This window comes from Doryrhamphus excisus, chromosome 10 (genome assembly GCF_030265055.1).
Source record: "Doryrhamphus excisus isolate RoL2022-K1 chromosome 10, RoL_Dexc_1.0, whole genome shotgun sequence".
Classification (NCBI taxonomy): domain Eukaryota; kingdom Metazoa; phylum Chordata; class Actinopteri; order Syngnathiformes; family Syngnathidae; genus Doryrhamphus; species Doryrhamphus excisus.
This window is the reverse complement of record NC_080475.1, coordinates 9,094,823-9,111,713: the sequence shown is the minus strand read 5'-3', so window position 1 is coordinate 9,111,713 and position 16,891 is coordinate 9,094,823. Positions and strand designations below refer to the sequence as shown.

Genomic DNA, 16,891 nt, shown 5'->3' with positions numbered 1-16,891 from the left:
GAGTCAAATGAAAAGAATCCCAGTAAAGTCTTACCTGGACAATGCCGACCAGTTTGTCCGATTGTTGGACATGTTGGATGAAAAACGTATCCCTCGCAAAAATACTCGATACACAAAAGACGACTGCCGGCAACCCGAAAATGGCAGTTGTCAGATGGCAGCACAAAACAGTCCACCTTTACCCCGTTCACCGAGGAGTCACATGAAGAGCCACAAAGGTGAGCTACTCACCTGAAAAAGAGAGAGATAGAGAGAGAGAGAGAGAGAGAGAGAGGAAGTGAGAGACTATGAGCATATTCGTTCAGCCCTTTCGCTTTCAAACGGATGTTAAACAATAACTGAATGATAAAAGACGGCAGTAGTTCTACTTCACAGCTAGTATGGAGTTCTAATATTTAGCATGATTATACGTCCCGTTAGGGCGTGGTCAGCTGATTTAGACTGACAATAAAGGGACAACGGGTAGGAATTAAACCCTCGCAAGCTTTACAAAAGTCAGCAAGAGAAAACTATATTATTGAATCAAAAACAAACCAACGTTAACATACGGTATGTATTAATTCTACTTAAGAAATCCTGAAGAATCTTAAGAATCCTGTCTCCGTGACAAACCAAACTATGTACATATGTACAAGTCCTTTATTTAACCAGCGTGTCATACTAGTATCAAGGTTCTAACGATGCGTGTCACATCATATCAGCAATTAAAGCTTTGTGACACCATCGGATAAGTAAAGCCATTGAATTTCCATAGACAAATTCTTAGGATTTTAGTGACTAATTACACATCCGATGTAGTACCGTTTTGGAAATTCTTGTAATTGCTCGTAGTTAGACACAAGTCTATCATGTGTGACGGCAGTAGTTCTACTTCACAGCTAGTATGGAGTTCTAATATTTAGCATGATTATACATCCCGTCAGGGCGTGGTCAGCTGATTTAGGCTGACAATAAAGGGACAACGGGTAGGAATTAAACCCTCGCAAGCTTTACAAAAGTCAGTAAGAGAAAACTATTATTATTGAATCAAAAACAAACCAATGTTAACATACGGTATGTATTAATTCTACTTAAGAAATCCTTAAGAATCTTAAGAATCCTGTCTCCGTGACAAACCAAACTATGTATATATGTACAAGTCCTTTATTTAACCAGCGTGTCATACTAGTATCAAGGTTCTAACGATGCGTGTCACATCATATCAGCAATTAAAGCTTTGTGACACCATCGGCTAAGTAAAGCCATTGAATTTCCATAGACAAATTCTTAGGATTTTAGTGACTAATTACACATCCGATATAGTACCGTTTTGGAAATTCTTGTAATTGCTCGTAGTTAGACACAAGTCTATCATGTGTGACGGCAGTAGTTCTACTTCACAGCTAGTATGTAGTTCTAATATTTAGCATGATTATACATCCCGTCAGGGCGTGGTCAGCTGATTTAGGCTGACAATAAAGGGACAACGGGTAGGAATTAAACCCTCGCAAGCTTTACAAAAGTCAGCAAGAGAAAACTATATTATTGAATCAAAAACAAACCAATGTTAACATACGGTATGTATTAATTCTACTTAAGAAATCCTTAAGAATCTTAAGAATCCTGTCTCCGTGACAAACCAAACTATGTACATATGTACCAGTCCTTTATTTAACCAGCGTGTCATACTAGTATCAAGGTTCTAACGATGCGTGTCACATCATATCAGCAATTAAAGCTTTGTGACACCATCGGCTAAGTAAAGCCATTGAATTTCCATAGACAAATTCTTAGGATTTTAGTGACTAATTACACATCCGATGTAGTACCGTTTTGGAAATTCTTGTAATTGCTCGTAGTTAGACACAAGTCTATCATGTGTGTCCAGTCGGGTGTGTGTCGTCCTGTTGTTTGCTTTTCTGTGCGAAGCCACGCCTCTCACTGTAACCCTGTCAGTTCGGACTCTGCCCCAGGCTTAGTCTACTTACCTCATACACACAGCCTCACCTCTCCCTGTTTATATGATCCGCTGCTTTGCAGAACAGCTATTATAACAAGAAGTATTCAGAATGATTATTTTGCCAAAAAATCGTGACAATCGGTATCAAAAACCGGTACAAAGTATTGGCCACGGTAGGGGTTTCCAACCATGGTCGCAACAGCCTCAGCATACAAGTGTTGCCCCGACTACAATATTTTACCAAATAAATCTTATCTTCAGATACATAGTCACCAATACATCTTACTAATAACTACTACTTAGTGACGGATGCTGGTTGACTGGGTTAATCACAAAATACAGCCAATAGGTAGGGTCAGGGTGTAGGCACATCACTACCCTAAAAAAAAAAGTTTGCAAATCCCATATTTTTGTACGAACCTTAAATTGTACAATGTTTTATATGTTTCCAATGTAGTTTATTACCTAGTGTCTTAAGTGTTTCGGAAATGTGACCACTGGAGAGGAGTTTCTCGGGGCAATTTGCTTTGTGTTGTGTTGTGCTAGAATGTTGCTAAAGGGTTAACCGCCAGCGGAGGAAAGTAAACACAGTCTTATAGACAACTTAATCATTACTGGAACTTCTTTCCTCCTTACGATTCTTCCGTCAACAACAACAGCAGCATAGAAACGACAATGACACAATGTCCGCTCTGATTGGGATGGCTGTGTCTTCCAGCACATGACTTACTTTCCAGTACTCGGGTAAATGCTGACAGCAAATTAAGCATCTTGTTGAGTTTTTTGTCATGAAATTGAGAGCCAGTAGCAGTGTTGTGTCTGCCAGATAAATACTGAACAGTTTTTCATGTTAGCTGCTACAATAACAATAACGTTGTAGCTTGATTAATATACGACCAATTATTCACATGGGTCACTATTGGCGTTTTTTGTTTTTTTTCGTTTTTTTGTCTGGGTTTTTGCACCAAAATAGGTAGGTCTCATAGATAGATAGATAGATAGATAGCTAGATAGATAGATAGATAGATAGATAGATAGATAGATAGATAGATAGATAGATAGATAGATAGATAGATAGATAGATAGATAGATAGATAGATAGATAGATAGATAGATAGATAGATAGATAGATAGATAGATAGATAGATAGATAGATAGATGTGAAATTGCCAACGAAATGTCGTTGCCTGGCTCCCGTATAATAATAAAAAATAATAAATAACATGTAAAGAATAAATAGATTACATCAAATATGAACTATGTACAGCGTAGCTGGAAATTTGTACAAATAATTTAAATAATTTAGAATAAATAATAACAATTATTGACATGCATTGTTAGCAAGCTCATATTAACGTGCTTTCTTTTGGTAGAATGCACGAAAAATGTGATGTTTTTTTTTTTAATTATTCAAGTTTTTCTTAAAATTAACACACAAAACATCTCAAAGAAACCTGGTTGACTTTATTAGAATTTAGATTTATTTACTGATCACAACTCCGAGTGTGGAGAAGTACACAGTAAACAGTTAAAGCCCGTCGATGTAGCCATGAGTGATAAGGACATTTGCTGAGGATGATAGGAAAGGATGGTGGGAAAGCGGATTCACGTGCAAGAGGAACTCGTATTCTGCGTTCACTGAGCCGAACCCTTGGCGGCATCAAACATCTTCTTTCTTCCCTCCATTCCTGACATGGCTTCCACATTTTTCCTCCAGTCACTGTCCTCGACTGGTCTCTTCTGCAGGTAGAGTAAAAAAGATTGTATAGTAAGGACACACTTTTGACTTCATGCATTTTTGTTTTGAACTCTGCACACACCTTCTCAGTGTCCTCCTTTTTAACAGACTTGAGGTTAGCTCGGAGGTCCATAGAGACTTTGTGCTTTGAGCCCAGCAGCGAACGGAGGATCGCATCAGCAGACACACGAACGCGACGCAGTGGAGGCCTCTTGAATTTCCCCCTGAGGTCCAACACCTTTATGTTCAGGTCTTTAATCTGGGCAACGGGAAAGGAATTTTAAAGAGTAACGTATCCTTGATGTACCGGGTGACCCAAAAAGATGCGTACCCATGAAAATTTCAAATTACAACCACACGTTATTCAGTTTATGGAAGACCGTTCACCAGAGTTTCAGCTATTTCTGTCAATTTTTAGTCAATTTATGGCTTTCCCAAGATGTGTTCCAAATGTCCACCAAATTTCGTTGCAAGCAAACCTGTACTCGTCTGACAAAGTTGTCAATCACTTTTACACACTCCTCTTTCGGGATGGCTCTTATTTTTGCTGTGATGGCAGTTTTCAGTTCCTCAATTGTTTGTTTGTTTCTCGGGGCAATTTGCTTTGTTTTGTATTGTGCTAGAATGTCGCTAAAGGGTTAACCGCCAGCGGAGGAAAGTAAACACAGACTTATAGACAACTTAATCAGGCGGTGACATCATGAAAATAATATCGGAGCAAAGTTATTTTTACATTACTGGAACTTCTTTCCTCCTTACGCTTCCTGCGTCAACAACGGCAGCAGCATAGAAACGACAATGACACAATGTCCGCTCTGATTGGGATGGCTGTGTCTTCCAGCACATGACTTACTGTCCAGTACTCGGGTAAATCCTGACAGCAATGATGCTGCAGTGATGGCAGTTTTCAGTTCCTCAATTGTTTGTGGATTTCCCTGGTATACATTGTCTTTGAGGACACCCCACAGATAAAAATCTGGGGGGTTAAGATCTGCCGAGTGCGGGGTCCATTCCACATCGCATCTTCTGCTTATGAGTCTCTCTTCGAACCTCTGCCTCAACCAAGCAAAAAAAAAATAACAGCCATCCCGAAAGAGGAGTGTGTAAAAGTGATTGACAACTTTGTCAGACGAGTACACGTTTGCTTGCAACGAAATTTGGTGGACATTTGGAACACATCTTGGGAAAACCATAAATTGACTAAAAATTGACAGAAATAGCTGAAACTCTGGTGAACGGTCTTCCATAAACTGAATAATGTGTGGTTGTAATTTGAAATTTTCATGGGTACGCATCTTTTTGGGTCACCCTCTAAATCAGGGGTCGGGAACCTTTTTGGCTAAGAGAGCCATGAGGACCAGATATTTTAAAATGTGTATCTGTGAGAGCCATATACATTTTTTTTAAACATTGAATGCAATAAAATGTGTGCATTTTTATGTAAGACCAACAGTTTTAGATATAATGGGTTCTAATTACGTAGACCAGGCACACTACCCCACGCCAAGGGGGTGTGGCCAGCACACTTTCGTGAGCAGCGCAGTGTCTAATAATAAATCAAATACTTGCTGCCATTAATGCAACTTCTGCTGCTGCCGTATGTGCCGTACACATATTTCATTCTTTTGGCCATCTTTGTCAGAAGGCTTGGTTCTGCAGCTTTAGCTAGGTGACTATTTGACTAAATACATGTTGACATCTCAATGACCGAGGTAGACTACCGCATTACCCAGTAATAATCGAGTTTTGGTGTTTGACCTGGAAAATATCATCAGGAAAGCTGGATATGGTCGGCCGTATTGCAGTAGAAAATAGATGGACGCATTAAAATGCATAAGAAAGTTGTTGATTATTTTTAGATAGATAGACTCCCTTTATTGTCATTGCACAAAAAACGTGAAATTGCCAACGAAATGTCGTTGCCTGGCTCCCATATAACAACAGACACCAAAGAAGATAAGTAATAATAAATAATAATAATAATAATAATGTGGAGAATAAATAGATAGAATAGACACCAAATATGAACAACATAATGTAAAGTGCAGCGTGAACAGTAAATTGCCCAAATAATTTAAATAATATAAATAAATAATAATAATGTAAGTAAGGTAGAGGGGCTTATTTGGCAACAGTCATTTCTGTGATGTTTACTTTAAAATGTTAGCAAAAATACATTTTTATTGTGGTAAGAAACGCTTGAGAGCCAGATACAGTCATCAAAAGAGCCCTACCTGGCTCCCGAGCCACAGGTTCCCTACCTCTGCTGTAAAGCAATACTAAGGAAATGGTTTTTCGGTTTACCTCACGTGTGTTGAGCATCACTTTGGCCTCAATGTCGTATCGCTCCTCATCCACGACATCGATTTTAGAATGAAGCTCTCTGCACAGATCCTACATAATAATAATAATAATAATTAAAAACAGTGAAATACTGTACATTATACGCATAATGGATCTCAAAGGAGGTGTCAGTACTGAACAAAGTAACAGTACAGACAGAAAATGGATGCCTTCGGCTTGCTAACAATAGAATGCCATTGAATAATGAGACTTCTTTCAGTTTTTTTTTTGTGGTTTTCGGTTACAGGTAAGCGATTGGAAGGAACACTAGCATACTCTACCTGTAACTGTGCCAGACTCATGTAGCCGGTGTTGAGGGGAGGAGCTCTCTCGGCCAGGTACCTCTGTTTTTCATCCTCTTTGTCCAGGATCTCTTGCTCGAGTTCCTCCTTTGCCTTTGCCACCATCAGACTCTGCAACGTCATAATGCATATCATCTGCTGCCCTCTTGCAGACAAAAGTATAAACTACAGGATTTATTATTTTTATTTTTTGCGTAATATCTGACCATGAATGTTACCGACCTTGAGCATGAGCTTCCTCGAAGCTGATATCTTTGGTTTTCTCTAAATGAAGAATGAATAATTACATCAATATCAGTATTATTCATTATTTCATTAGCAGTGTTTGTGTCAGTCACGTCTTACCTCTGCCCTGTAATAGATGGGGGTCAAGAAGGAAAAAAATAGCACAGATTAGCTACTCTTAAAACTACTTTTAGTTGTACCAGGCATTAAAATGTACAAGAAATTTCCATGACTATATAATGATAACAATATTCCCATTACAATGAATAGGATTTATTTTTTTTATTTTTATTTATTTGTTTTATTGTCTCTTTTTTGAGGAGCACTTTAAAAAATAATAAAATATTATAATAATTAAAATAAATTAAAATAATAATTATTATATTATTATTATGTAAAATATGCAAATATAACAATATTATTATATATAATTAATATAATTAGCATTAATATAATAAATATAATAATCATAATAGTTATAATAATAATATAATAATTATTATTTTAATTTTTATTGTGTCTTGTGTCTCTTTTTTCAGGAGCACTTTAAAAAATAATAAAATATTATAATAATTAAAATAAAATTAAAATAATAATTATTATATTATTATTATGTAAAATATGCAAATATAACAATATTATTATATATAATTAATATAGTAATTAGCATTAATATAATAAATATAATAATCATAATAGTTATAATAATAATATAATAATTATTAATTTAATTTTTATTGTGTCTTGTGTCTCTTTTTTCAGGAGCACTTTAAAAAATAATAAAATATTATAATAATTAAAATAAAATTAAAATAATAATTATTATATTATTATTATTATGTAAAATATGCAAATATAACAATATTATTATATATAATTAATATAATAATTAGCATCAATATAATAAATATAATAATCATAATAGTTATAATAATAATATAATAATTATTATTTTAATTTTTATTGTGTCTTGTGTCTCTTTTTTCAGGAGCACTTTAAAAAATAATAAAATATTATAATAATTAAAATAAAATTAAAATAATAATTATTATATTATTATTATTATGTAAAATATGCAAATATAACAATATTATTATATATAATTAATATAATAATTAGCATCAATATAATAAATATAATAATCATAATAGTTATAATAATAATATAATAATTATTATTTTAATTTTTATTGTGTCTTGTGTCTCTTTTTTCAGGAGCACTTTAAAAAATAATAAAATATTATAATAATTAAAATAAAATTAAAATAATAATTATTATATTATTATTATGTAAAATATGCAAATATAACAATATTATTATATATAATTAATATAATAATTAGCATTAATATAATAAATATAATAATCATAATAGTTATAATAATAATATAATAATTATTATTTTAATTTTTATTATTATTATGTGCTTGTGTCTCTTTTTTCAGGAGCACTTTGTAAACAACAGACCATGTCAAACAACGAAATTGATACAACCATCAAAAGGTTGGCTCAGGCCATGATGCCAGCTTGTATGTTGAGTTTAAATTAAATACTTTGGAAAGATTGGGCGGGCCGTATTCAAACACTTGGCGGGCCGGATGTGGCCCCCGGGCCGTAGTTTGCTCACCCCTGGTCTATAATAAGATCAGATTTCTCATCACTTACATATGCTCAGGCATCCTGGTGATGGGATCTTTCTGTGGTGGACAAACAGGGAGAGATTTGATGCTCAGTAAACAGTTGTCAGTGTTTGTTCATCAGCGCTTGGTGCACCAGATCACGTTTCCGTGCATCCCTCAAAAGGCATCAGGGAAATTGCGCCGATTATGCCAGCTTCCCGTTGGTTAACATTCTTTTTGAACATTCCTCTTTGCACTTAAGCGCCATTGTTTTCACTCTCTTCTTCTTTTGCCATCTCTCAAATCGTCACGTTATCTCACAGGAATTCAGCTCTTCTGTCTCTCGCATCACTGATGTGACATCCTATGTGCCCCGCCCCCTGCATGCAGTGTGATGAACGGCTCTAGTGGATTAGGAAGATTCCAAACAGATAGCCGTACCTCATCTATTTCTCCTGGACTCTGTCTCTGTCTTTCTCCATAGGATTATCTTGCACAGAGGAATCTGAATGGCCTGTCTCCGCAAATAGATGCGGGGACATCTGATAGACAGCTGTGGAGGACGAATTGGCTACGAAGCAAGTCGGCCTAGTGCGAGGATTTACCGTCAGTATGATTTACTGATGCCGAAAACCTCTTTGGCGCAGCCATCTTTACATAAACAACCAGACTAAAGTACAATGGAAAAACTGAGTCAACTTGTAGATTTTGCACTGATGGGTTATGCGTTATGTGATTTCAGGATTTTTCCATATTTTTTTTTACTTTATTTTTGTAGCGCAGCGCAAGGAGGCGCAGGCTGGTGGAGCGTGGCGCACCCGGTGCATTGGTAATTTTGTCTGCTGGCGCACCGAGGGGAGTGTCCACATTTGAGGCTCGGCATTGTGAAACATTTCGTGACAAAGCATTGCGCTGAAGGTGCGCCGAAAGCTTGCCAGCTCCAACCTGGTCTATAGTGTCAGGCACATTTCAATGCAATAAACAATCACACTATTATTGTAACTGTCTGAACCAGTATGCACATTTCTGTATTAATTGTCCCAGCTGATCCAAGCTGGGAACTGACGGCAGCTGAAAGTATGATTTACCTTTGAATGCCCATATTACTGTTATTAATTATTATTGTTATTATTTATTAACGTGATCTGAAAAGATGGAGTACACTAAAATTAGGAGGAGATACCGGTAGAGAATATACCATTAAAGGTTCTCCTATTTAGCGATGGCAGAGAAGGAATGCAGGTGGATCACTTCCATGATAGCTGGATTAGCCTGCTGCTGTGTTTAATTTAATTGTCACTTAATTTCGCACTCCTATTCATGACGCGGAAATAGATTACATGTGTCCCTCGAGGTGGTCCATTCATGTGGTGATTTTTTGCTGCTTGGGGGGTGGGAGGGACGGAGGTGTGGGTGCGCCACGCTGCGCCAGAATGTGTCGTTCATGAAAAATGAAAACTACGTGCGGTGTAGACGCGGCGCAGTGCAGGTATGAAACGAGAGCCTTTATTTTTGAATAAATATAAAATATCTAACAGCTTCCATCCATGTTTTATGGCGCTTATCCTCACTAGGGTTGCAGGGGTAGCTGACTTCGGTCGAGAGGCAGTGTACAATTTGGTCGTCAATTAACCTAGCATGTTTCTGGAATGTGGGAGGAAACCGGAGTGCCCTGGAGAAAACCTACGCATGCACATGGAGAACATGCAAACTCCACACAGAGATGCCCAAATGAGAATCAAACCCAGCTTTGCCCGATCTCCCGACTGCGTGGCCAACATGCTAACCATCTAACATCATTTAATGCAATTTGTTAATCCTCACAAATATACGCTAAGAACCTTTTAAAACCACCCAGAGGAAAGATCTTACCGGGAACAGCAGCACGATGGATGAAATCAAGAGATGAGCAAAGTGATTTGGTGCTCCTCTATTTAACCGCACCTCCCATAAGCTCACTTCTCTCTTTCTCTTTTGTTAGTGGAGGCTATTATTGGTCCCCCCCCCCACCTCCATTTCTCTCACTGCCTAATCTTCCCCTGTGCCCCCACTTGTCTCCTACAGATCCATCACAAACTAAGACCTTCCAGTTTGGGCTCTTGGACAATCCACAGTGATGCCGCCTACGTTTTACTGAAGAGGTATTTTCAAAATGGTACAGTAAACCTCGGATATATCGGATTCAATTGTTCCCACTGGTTTTGTCCGATATAAGCGAAATCCGTTATATGCGTATACCGGAAAATGTCCGTTTTACGCATATATGGGATTTATATCCGGTATATGCGTAAATGGGATTTTATCCGTTATAAAAAGGCACTTCCTTGACTATGTTTCCAATGTACCTGGACGCGCAGGCAACGCTGCAAACGCTGCAAATGACGTCGTATAGCGGCCTGTCACGATTCGGCGAATCGGAGCGCCACGATGCGGCAAATCCGATATATGCGAGGGAAATTTCATGGAAATGCATTGGAACGGGACTGGAGATTTTGTCCGAAATAGGCGAAATCCGTTTAAAAAAATCCGATATATGCAATGAATTTTTATTGGAAATGCATTACAGAAAAATCAGTTCTTTTTTTTATCTGTCCGTTGTGAGCGAATTTCCGATATATCCGAGGTTTACTGTATTTCCTTTTGATTTCCTGACAAAACAGTCCCACGCCCAAAATGCATCCTAACGATGAACCATATAAGGAAGTCCACCCCTCTGTGACATCACAAAAGGGGCAGTTTTACCACACCTTTTGAAACCGAGCGTTTTGAGCCATCCTAATCTTCTTTCATGGCTCACTTCCAAATGTGCAAAGCTCATTATTTGAAACTTTAACACCGGAATACAACATTCTAAAAGTGGAAAAGGCATAATAGGTCAGAAAAATCGGTTCTTTTTTATCTGTCCCTTGTGAGCGAATTTCCGATATATCCGAGGTTTACTGTATTTAAACATATGAACTTTGGGTGAAAATGTAAAAATGGCTGGAATAGTTGGATAATAGTCAGGCCAACTGTTTTCAAAAATAGGTCCAAAAAGAGAACAAGAGTCCAAAACCTGAAAATCTCAATCATTTTCAATCAGTGCTAATCAACAATAGCACAATAAAATGGAACTCAACTGTAGAAAGTAGCTGTTGTTTTATCTCTTTGACCAACTATGGGGGTCAAAAGGGGTCGAAACCAGATCTTTTTTTTTTTTTTTTTAGCATATTGGCGGTTAGCATGTTGGCCACACAGTCAGGAGATCTGTGTGGAGTTTGCATGTTCTCTCATCCCCCCCACAACATTCCAAAAACATGTTAGATTAGGTTAATCGGCGAGTCCAACCTTTGACCCGTGGTATCAGGAATCAGATATCAGTCACAATCTGAAGTAGTTCCTGACCAGGGCCAGATCCTACCAAGTCCTGTCGCTTTTTCGGGAACTAAAAATATAAAACACACGCCATAAAACGGTAACATTCGGATGTAGGCCAAGTATCGTGGAGTGAGACTGTTCTGCATTTAAAAATGGTCGCTTGGCAAGAGATCTGTTTTTTTTTTTTCTCTTCGAAACACTACCCGCATTGGATCCATCCGTGGGTGTCTTCCATTCACTTCCTTGCTGACTCACAAAGAGTGGCAACAACTTCGGGATTTTCCCCAACGTAATGAAAGAAGCCTACTACACCAGGGGTGCTCATTAAGTCGATCGCGAGCTACCGGTCGATCGCGGAGGTGGTACTGGTCGATCGCTGGTCGATCGCGGCGTGACATTAAAAAAATATCATCCCAGCATCAATGCCGTCACTTGATTGACATACAGGGCAGCCATTCAGATGACAACTGAATGTTGCCCTTCGGGCGACCAATCAAATCAAACGACGTCTCTAAGTGCAGCAGAACTTACGATGTCAGCCTATCATCCATCCCCGTTACTTGATTGACATACAGGACAACCAGTCAGATGACAACTGAATTTTGACCTTTAGGTCACCGCTCATGCGTAAACAATGATGCAAAGTGCTAAGCTAGTCGGCGAATTGCGTTCGATTTTAAGCCCTCGCTAAAGTTTATGGTCACTAAAATGAGTGAAGGAGCTGGACCAAGTAAAAAGGCAAAAACTGGACCAAGTAAAAAGGCAAAAAACATATCACTTCCATACGGATATGGAATATTATACGGATATTATGATACGGATATTATCCATGACTGATAAACATTTGGAAGTGTGCTTGAGGCTGGCTATCAGCAGCTACTGTCCGGACTATGCATCCCTGGCTGGTTCAATTCAGTGCAAGTCATCAAAGTAAACTCAGGTAATTACAAAAAAAATTAATAGTTAATTATGTGTGTTTTGCAATATTGGCTCATTTGGTTATGTAAGGTACATCAACATACATTGTACGTACAAATAATCCTCAATACATTTGAAAATAAATAGATGTTTTGCATTTTTGTAGTGGGTAGATCATTTTGACTCGGTCATTTTACAAGTAGCTCGCATGCTGAAAAAGTGTGAGCACCCCTGTACTACACGATAATTCCCCTCCCGATTCCGACTCAGCTGCCCAGCGAACACACATATAGTCTATTATATCGTATTTGTGACGCGCACAACATCTGTAAGGGCTCGCTAACGAGAGCCAGCTGATGGTGAGACTAATGCGTGTCGTTCTCCAAGTCCTTCGTGATTCTCATTAGTTCTCCAAACAAAAGGTGCCCTGAATGCTGGGAGAAGCCTCTTGTGTCCGATTTCCCCTCCAGGCAAAAAAAAAAAAAAAAAAAAAACCCAGCAAGATGACACCGCAAATGTGAAAATGCGGTTACCTCCAAGAAATTCAACCTCACATTTAAGCTGTAGGGCGGCACGGTGGTCTAGGGGTTAGCGCACAGACCTCACAGCTAGGAGACTAGGGTTCAATTCCACCCTCGGGTATCTCTGTGTGGAGTTTGCATGTTCTCCCCGTGCATGCGTGGGTTTTCTCCGGGTACTCCGGTTTCCTCCCACATTCCAAAAAACATGCTAGGTTAATTGGCGACTCCAAATTGTCCATAGGTATGAATGTGAGTGTGAATGGTTGTTTGTCTATATGTGCCCTGTGATTGGCTGGCCACCAGTCCAGGGTGTACCCCGCCTCTCGCCCGAAGACAGCTGGGATAGACTCCAGCACCCCCGCGACCCTCGTGAGGAAAAAGCGGTAGAAAATGAATGAATGAATGACTGGTTTTGACCCCTTTTGACCCCGATAGTTGGTCAAAGAGATAAAACAACAGCTGCTTTCTACAGTTGAGTTCCATTTTATTGTGCTATTGTTGATTAGCACTGATTGAAAATGATTGAGATTTTGGTTCAGGTTTTGGACTCTTGTTCTCTTTTTGGACCTATTTTTGAAAACCGTTGGGCTGACTATTATCCAACTATTCCAGCCATTTTTACATTTTCACCCAAAGTTCATATGTTTAAATACAGTAAACCTCGGATATATCGGACTCGGATATATCGGAAATTTGCTCACAACGGACAGTTTGCATGTTCTCCCCGTGCATGCGTGGGTTTTCTCCGGGTACTCCGGTTTCCTCCCACATTCCAAAAACATGCTAGGTTAATTAGCGACTCCAAATTGTCCATAGGTATGAATGTGAGTGTGAATGGTTGTTTGTCTATATGTGCCCTGTGATTGGCTGGCGACCAGTCTAGGGTGTACCCCGCCTTACGCCCGAAGACAGCTGAGATGGGCTCCAGCACCCCCCGCGACACTTGTGAGGAAAAGCGGTAGAAAATGAATGAATGAATGAATTTAACCTGTACAAGTTATATTTTATTTTAGTATTTTTATATACTGTACATTATTTCATTAAATAGAATACACAATGTGAGCAAAGTATAGTTTTCCTTCGTGTTAACTTTTACAAAAACATCCACAGTCAGTCGTTTTTCCGGCATTAAAAGCAAAGATTTCAGATACATATAAAGTGTCTTCTGTTTGGTTTGGTAATGTTACAAAAGGGAGTAGAAGATGCTGGTGAAACATCTGAGACACTCATAACAAAAAGATCCGAGCTGAGCTGTCACTGTTGTCATGACAAACTGATTATTTTCCTTTCTGTTATTATGTTGGAAATATTATTCTCAGGAACAGATGGACTCCGCATGCCAGCATGAAAAGTTCATGTACAAGCTCAACAAGAACGTCTTCATCATCCACCAACTGAAGACTGAAGATCTCTTCTCGGAGGATTCATCCCAGGTAGTAAAAAGCTGAAAAAAAACAAAAAAACAGATTATCCATCCACCCCCGAACCCCGATCTTCCCAAATCTACTGTGTGGCCCTCCATTCTAACCACTGTTCCACCATGCGGTGATTATGATTTATCCGTTTGAATCTCCGATGTCAGAATAGCTACGTGACACTGTTGCCACGGCTACGAAGTTAATTTGGGAACACTCACTAAAGGCAGCATCGCAGCGGATTCCTGGGTTGTGAGCTCATAGTTCAGACTCGCGTGTCCCTCATCTAGCAAGACGTGGGAGATTTCCCAGAGACGTCAGCTGACGTTCGTGGAGGTCACTGACCTTGGCGTTATCACCAAAACTCGATAATTCGGTCCAGATTGGTTTGCAGTTTGAAAAACAACTCATATTTTGGTAGCACAATTATCAGTTATTATGAATTATCAGTTCCAAAATGAATGATAGGTATGATTATGGCGCCCGCCATAAGATACAGAAATAAATAAATAGTAAACACGATTGACTTAAACTGGTCCAACACATGTAAACACTAAAACAAAAGCTTCTTTGTTGGTTGTTTGATTCATGTTCATGTTAAAGGTTAAATAACTGTTAATAGTTGTCCTCCCTATCCGTGTGGAAGTGGTAAGTTTTTGGCTATTTAAGTTTAAAGGAAATAACTCGGAGGCTACCGTTTAGGTCGCTAGCTCTCTAGTTTGCGAGTTAGCATGTGTCTCGAGACCCTGCAGTTGCGCAATATGTTGTAAATAAAAGAGTATAAATGTGACTATAGTCGTGTTTTGTCATGTCTACAGGGCTCTAATAATGCTTTGTTCATTTTAATGTGAAAAAAATAATTTGTCTACCCACCAACTATATGTGGTTTATTAAGTTTTTATTATTTGCTGTTTTATTATTATTATATTTATTTATTACTGATTGATTTTCTTTATTCTTGATTTATTTTTCATCTTATTTTGTGCAGAAAAATAAAAATTAAGATAACTGAGAACAGTGGAATGTTTTATCAGAGCTTTTATTGTCGAAAATCGGAACCAAATCACTGAAAAAGTTTGTATATTTTTCTGTTTTTAATAAATGCGGTTCTTTTTTTTTTTTTTTTTTTTTGGAAAACCTGATGTGGCCCAGTCTCACCCAGACCCTAGCTCCAGTGGCCCCAAAGTAAATTGATTTTGAGTCCCCTGACATAGAGACTGAATAAGATTGGGTCTAGGATTGAGCCATGTGGAACTCCAGTCGGGCAAATTGACTGCTAATGTTCTATTTCATCGATATGATAATTTTGAAAGAAGCACACCATGATGTATTGTATCAAAAGCGTGGTTCAAATCAAAAAAAAAATTAATAATGCCTATTATTATTTTTCTTTATGTGCTGGGAAAACTGTCTTGTCAAATATTGTTATTATGCTCTGTTAAATGAAGTTATGCTAAAATGTATTTATGCTGTCAAATCTAAAACTGCATTATGCTAACTCAATTACTGCAAGTCACATTTTTCACGAAAAAACATCAGCGAAGCATTTTATTTTTAACCCGACATTTTTTTTACATGCAGTCAAATAACCGGAATATTAGCAATAACCGGAATATTTACTGCATGTAAACGTAGTGATTGGCTGTTGTACTAGTACTAGTATACTTCTTCATCAAGTTACAAAAAAATATTACAAACATCTGATGCAGTACATCCTCAACCCAAAAAACGCATTGAAGTTTAATAATAATAATAATAATAATATATAATATAATATAATATAATAATATCTTGCATGTTATTTCAATAATAAGTGAATAACAATTTCCATGGTTTTCACCTCCTCATAGATCCTCGTCCTCCCCGCCGCCTCCCAGATTCCCGGCGGAGAGCTGTCTTTTCCTCCCGGTCTGCACCGCTTGCCGGTTCTTATAACGGACCAGAGCCAAGGCGATCTCCGCGTTCCACGCCGTACCGTCCTGCGGACAGCGGAAGTCGACCTCCTTCCCCGTGGCCATGACCACCGTGAAGTACACCAGGCCCCGCTTGTACTCCACGCAGTCCACCGTCACCATGCGTTCGAAGAGCAGCTCCTTCGCTCGGGAGCCCCAAGCCGCGCACGGAGCGTCGGCGGCGCCGCCTTTGCAGCCGCGCAGGCGGATCCCTTCGTCGGTCAACACGCAGCGTTTCTTCTTCCACAGTTGGAGAAGACCGCCGCTGCGCTTCTCCAGCACCCCGTCTCTCGAGGCTTTGGCCGGTAGAGACATGGAGACACGCCGCGGTGTGGACCAGCACTGAGACAAAGTCATATACACATCCTCCGTGTTGTCAACCATGTGTGTCCCATGCTCGCATCGCCGCTATGCCTGGATATGTTGGGACATGCCCGGGGAGCTCGCACTGCACCCCGCCTCCTCGTCATCGTGGTAGTCCGCCTCTCCGTGTGCGTGTGCGTGTGTGTGTGTGCGTGTGTCTCCGCCCGTCTGCTTCATTGCACCTGTTCTGTCACACGGAA

The 16,891-nt window shown here is 38.9% G+C and overlaps 3 protein-coding genes and 1 long non-coding RNA gene across 6 annotated transcripts in view; 1 reads left to right on the top strand and 3 right to left on the bottom strand.

The window, feature by feature from the left end:
- LOC131136644 (ladinin-1-like) overlaps positions 1-1,030 on the bottom strand; it is an 8,418-nt gene extending 7,388 nt beyond the window's left edge. For 2 of the 3 annotated variants that reach the window (XM_058083747.1, XM_058083749.1), the window contains exons 1-2: positions 549-600; positions 35-231 (exon numbers count right to left, since the gene is read on the bottom strand). In XM_058083747.1, the coding sequence (XP_057939730.1) occupies positions 35-72 (38 nt within the window). In that variant the 5' untranslated portion in view covers positions 73-231; positions 549-600. Of the gene's footprint in view, positions 1-34; positions 232-548; positions 601-801 lie in introns of those variants that run through there. The other variant, XM_058083748.1, reaches the window with a different exon arrangement.
- The window catches only part of LOC131136673 (uncharacterized), a 15,106-nt gene extending 538 nt beyond the window's left edge, over positions 1-14,568 (top strand). The window contains exons 2-3 of the long non-coding RNA XR_009131779.1: positions 10,230-10,306; positions 14,281-14,568. This is a non-coding gene — a long non-coding RNA (uncharacterized LOC131136673). The remainder of the gene's footprint in view (positions 1-10,229; positions 10,307-14,280) is intronic.
- Positions 3,403-6,585, bottom strand: LOC131136665 (troponin I, slow skeletal muscle-like). The gene is made up of 5 exons (XM_058083802.1): positions 6,545-6,585; positions 6,302-6,433; positions 5,982-6,071; positions 3,760-3,936; positions 3,403-3,679 (listed from the first exon to the last, which is right to left on the bottom strand). The coding sequence occupies exons 1-5, from the start codon at positions 6,551-6,553 to the stop codon at positions 3,575-3,577; spliced, it is 513 nt and encodes a 170-aa protein (XP_057939785.1). The 5' UTR covers positions 6,554-6,585; the 3' UTR covers positions 3,403-3,574.
- LOC131136666 (pleckstrin homology-like domain family A member 3) lies at positions 13,983-16,891 on the bottom strand. Its single transcript, XM_058083803.1, has 2 exons — positions 16,217-16,891; positions 13,983-14,405 (listed from the first exon to the last, which is right to left on the bottom strand). The coding sequence occupies exon 1, from the start codon at positions 16,710-16,712 to the stop codon at positions 16,221-16,223; it is 492 nt and encodes a 163-aa protein (XP_057939786.1). The 5' UTR covers positions 16,713-16,891; the 3' UTR covers positions 13,983-14,405; positions 16,217-16,220.

What these genes read in the sequence shown, in the direction of transcription:
- LOC131136665 (XM_058083802.1), bottom strand. An exon ending in TGATGCTCAACACACGTGAG is followed by an intron (nt 3,937 to 5,981) that starts GTAAACCGAAAA and finishes CCCGTTGCCCAG; the next exon opens with ATTAAAGACCTGAACATAAA. An exon ending in AAAAGGAGGACACTGAGAAG is followed by an intron (nt 3,680 to 3,759) that starts GTGTGTGCAGAG and finishes CTCTACCTGCAG; the next exon opens with AAGAGACCAGTCGAGGACAG.
- LOC131136666 (XM_058083803.1), bottom strand. Translation starts at nt 16,712, where the DNA reads ATGGTTGACAACACGGAGGATGTGTATATGACTTTGTCTCAGTGCTGG.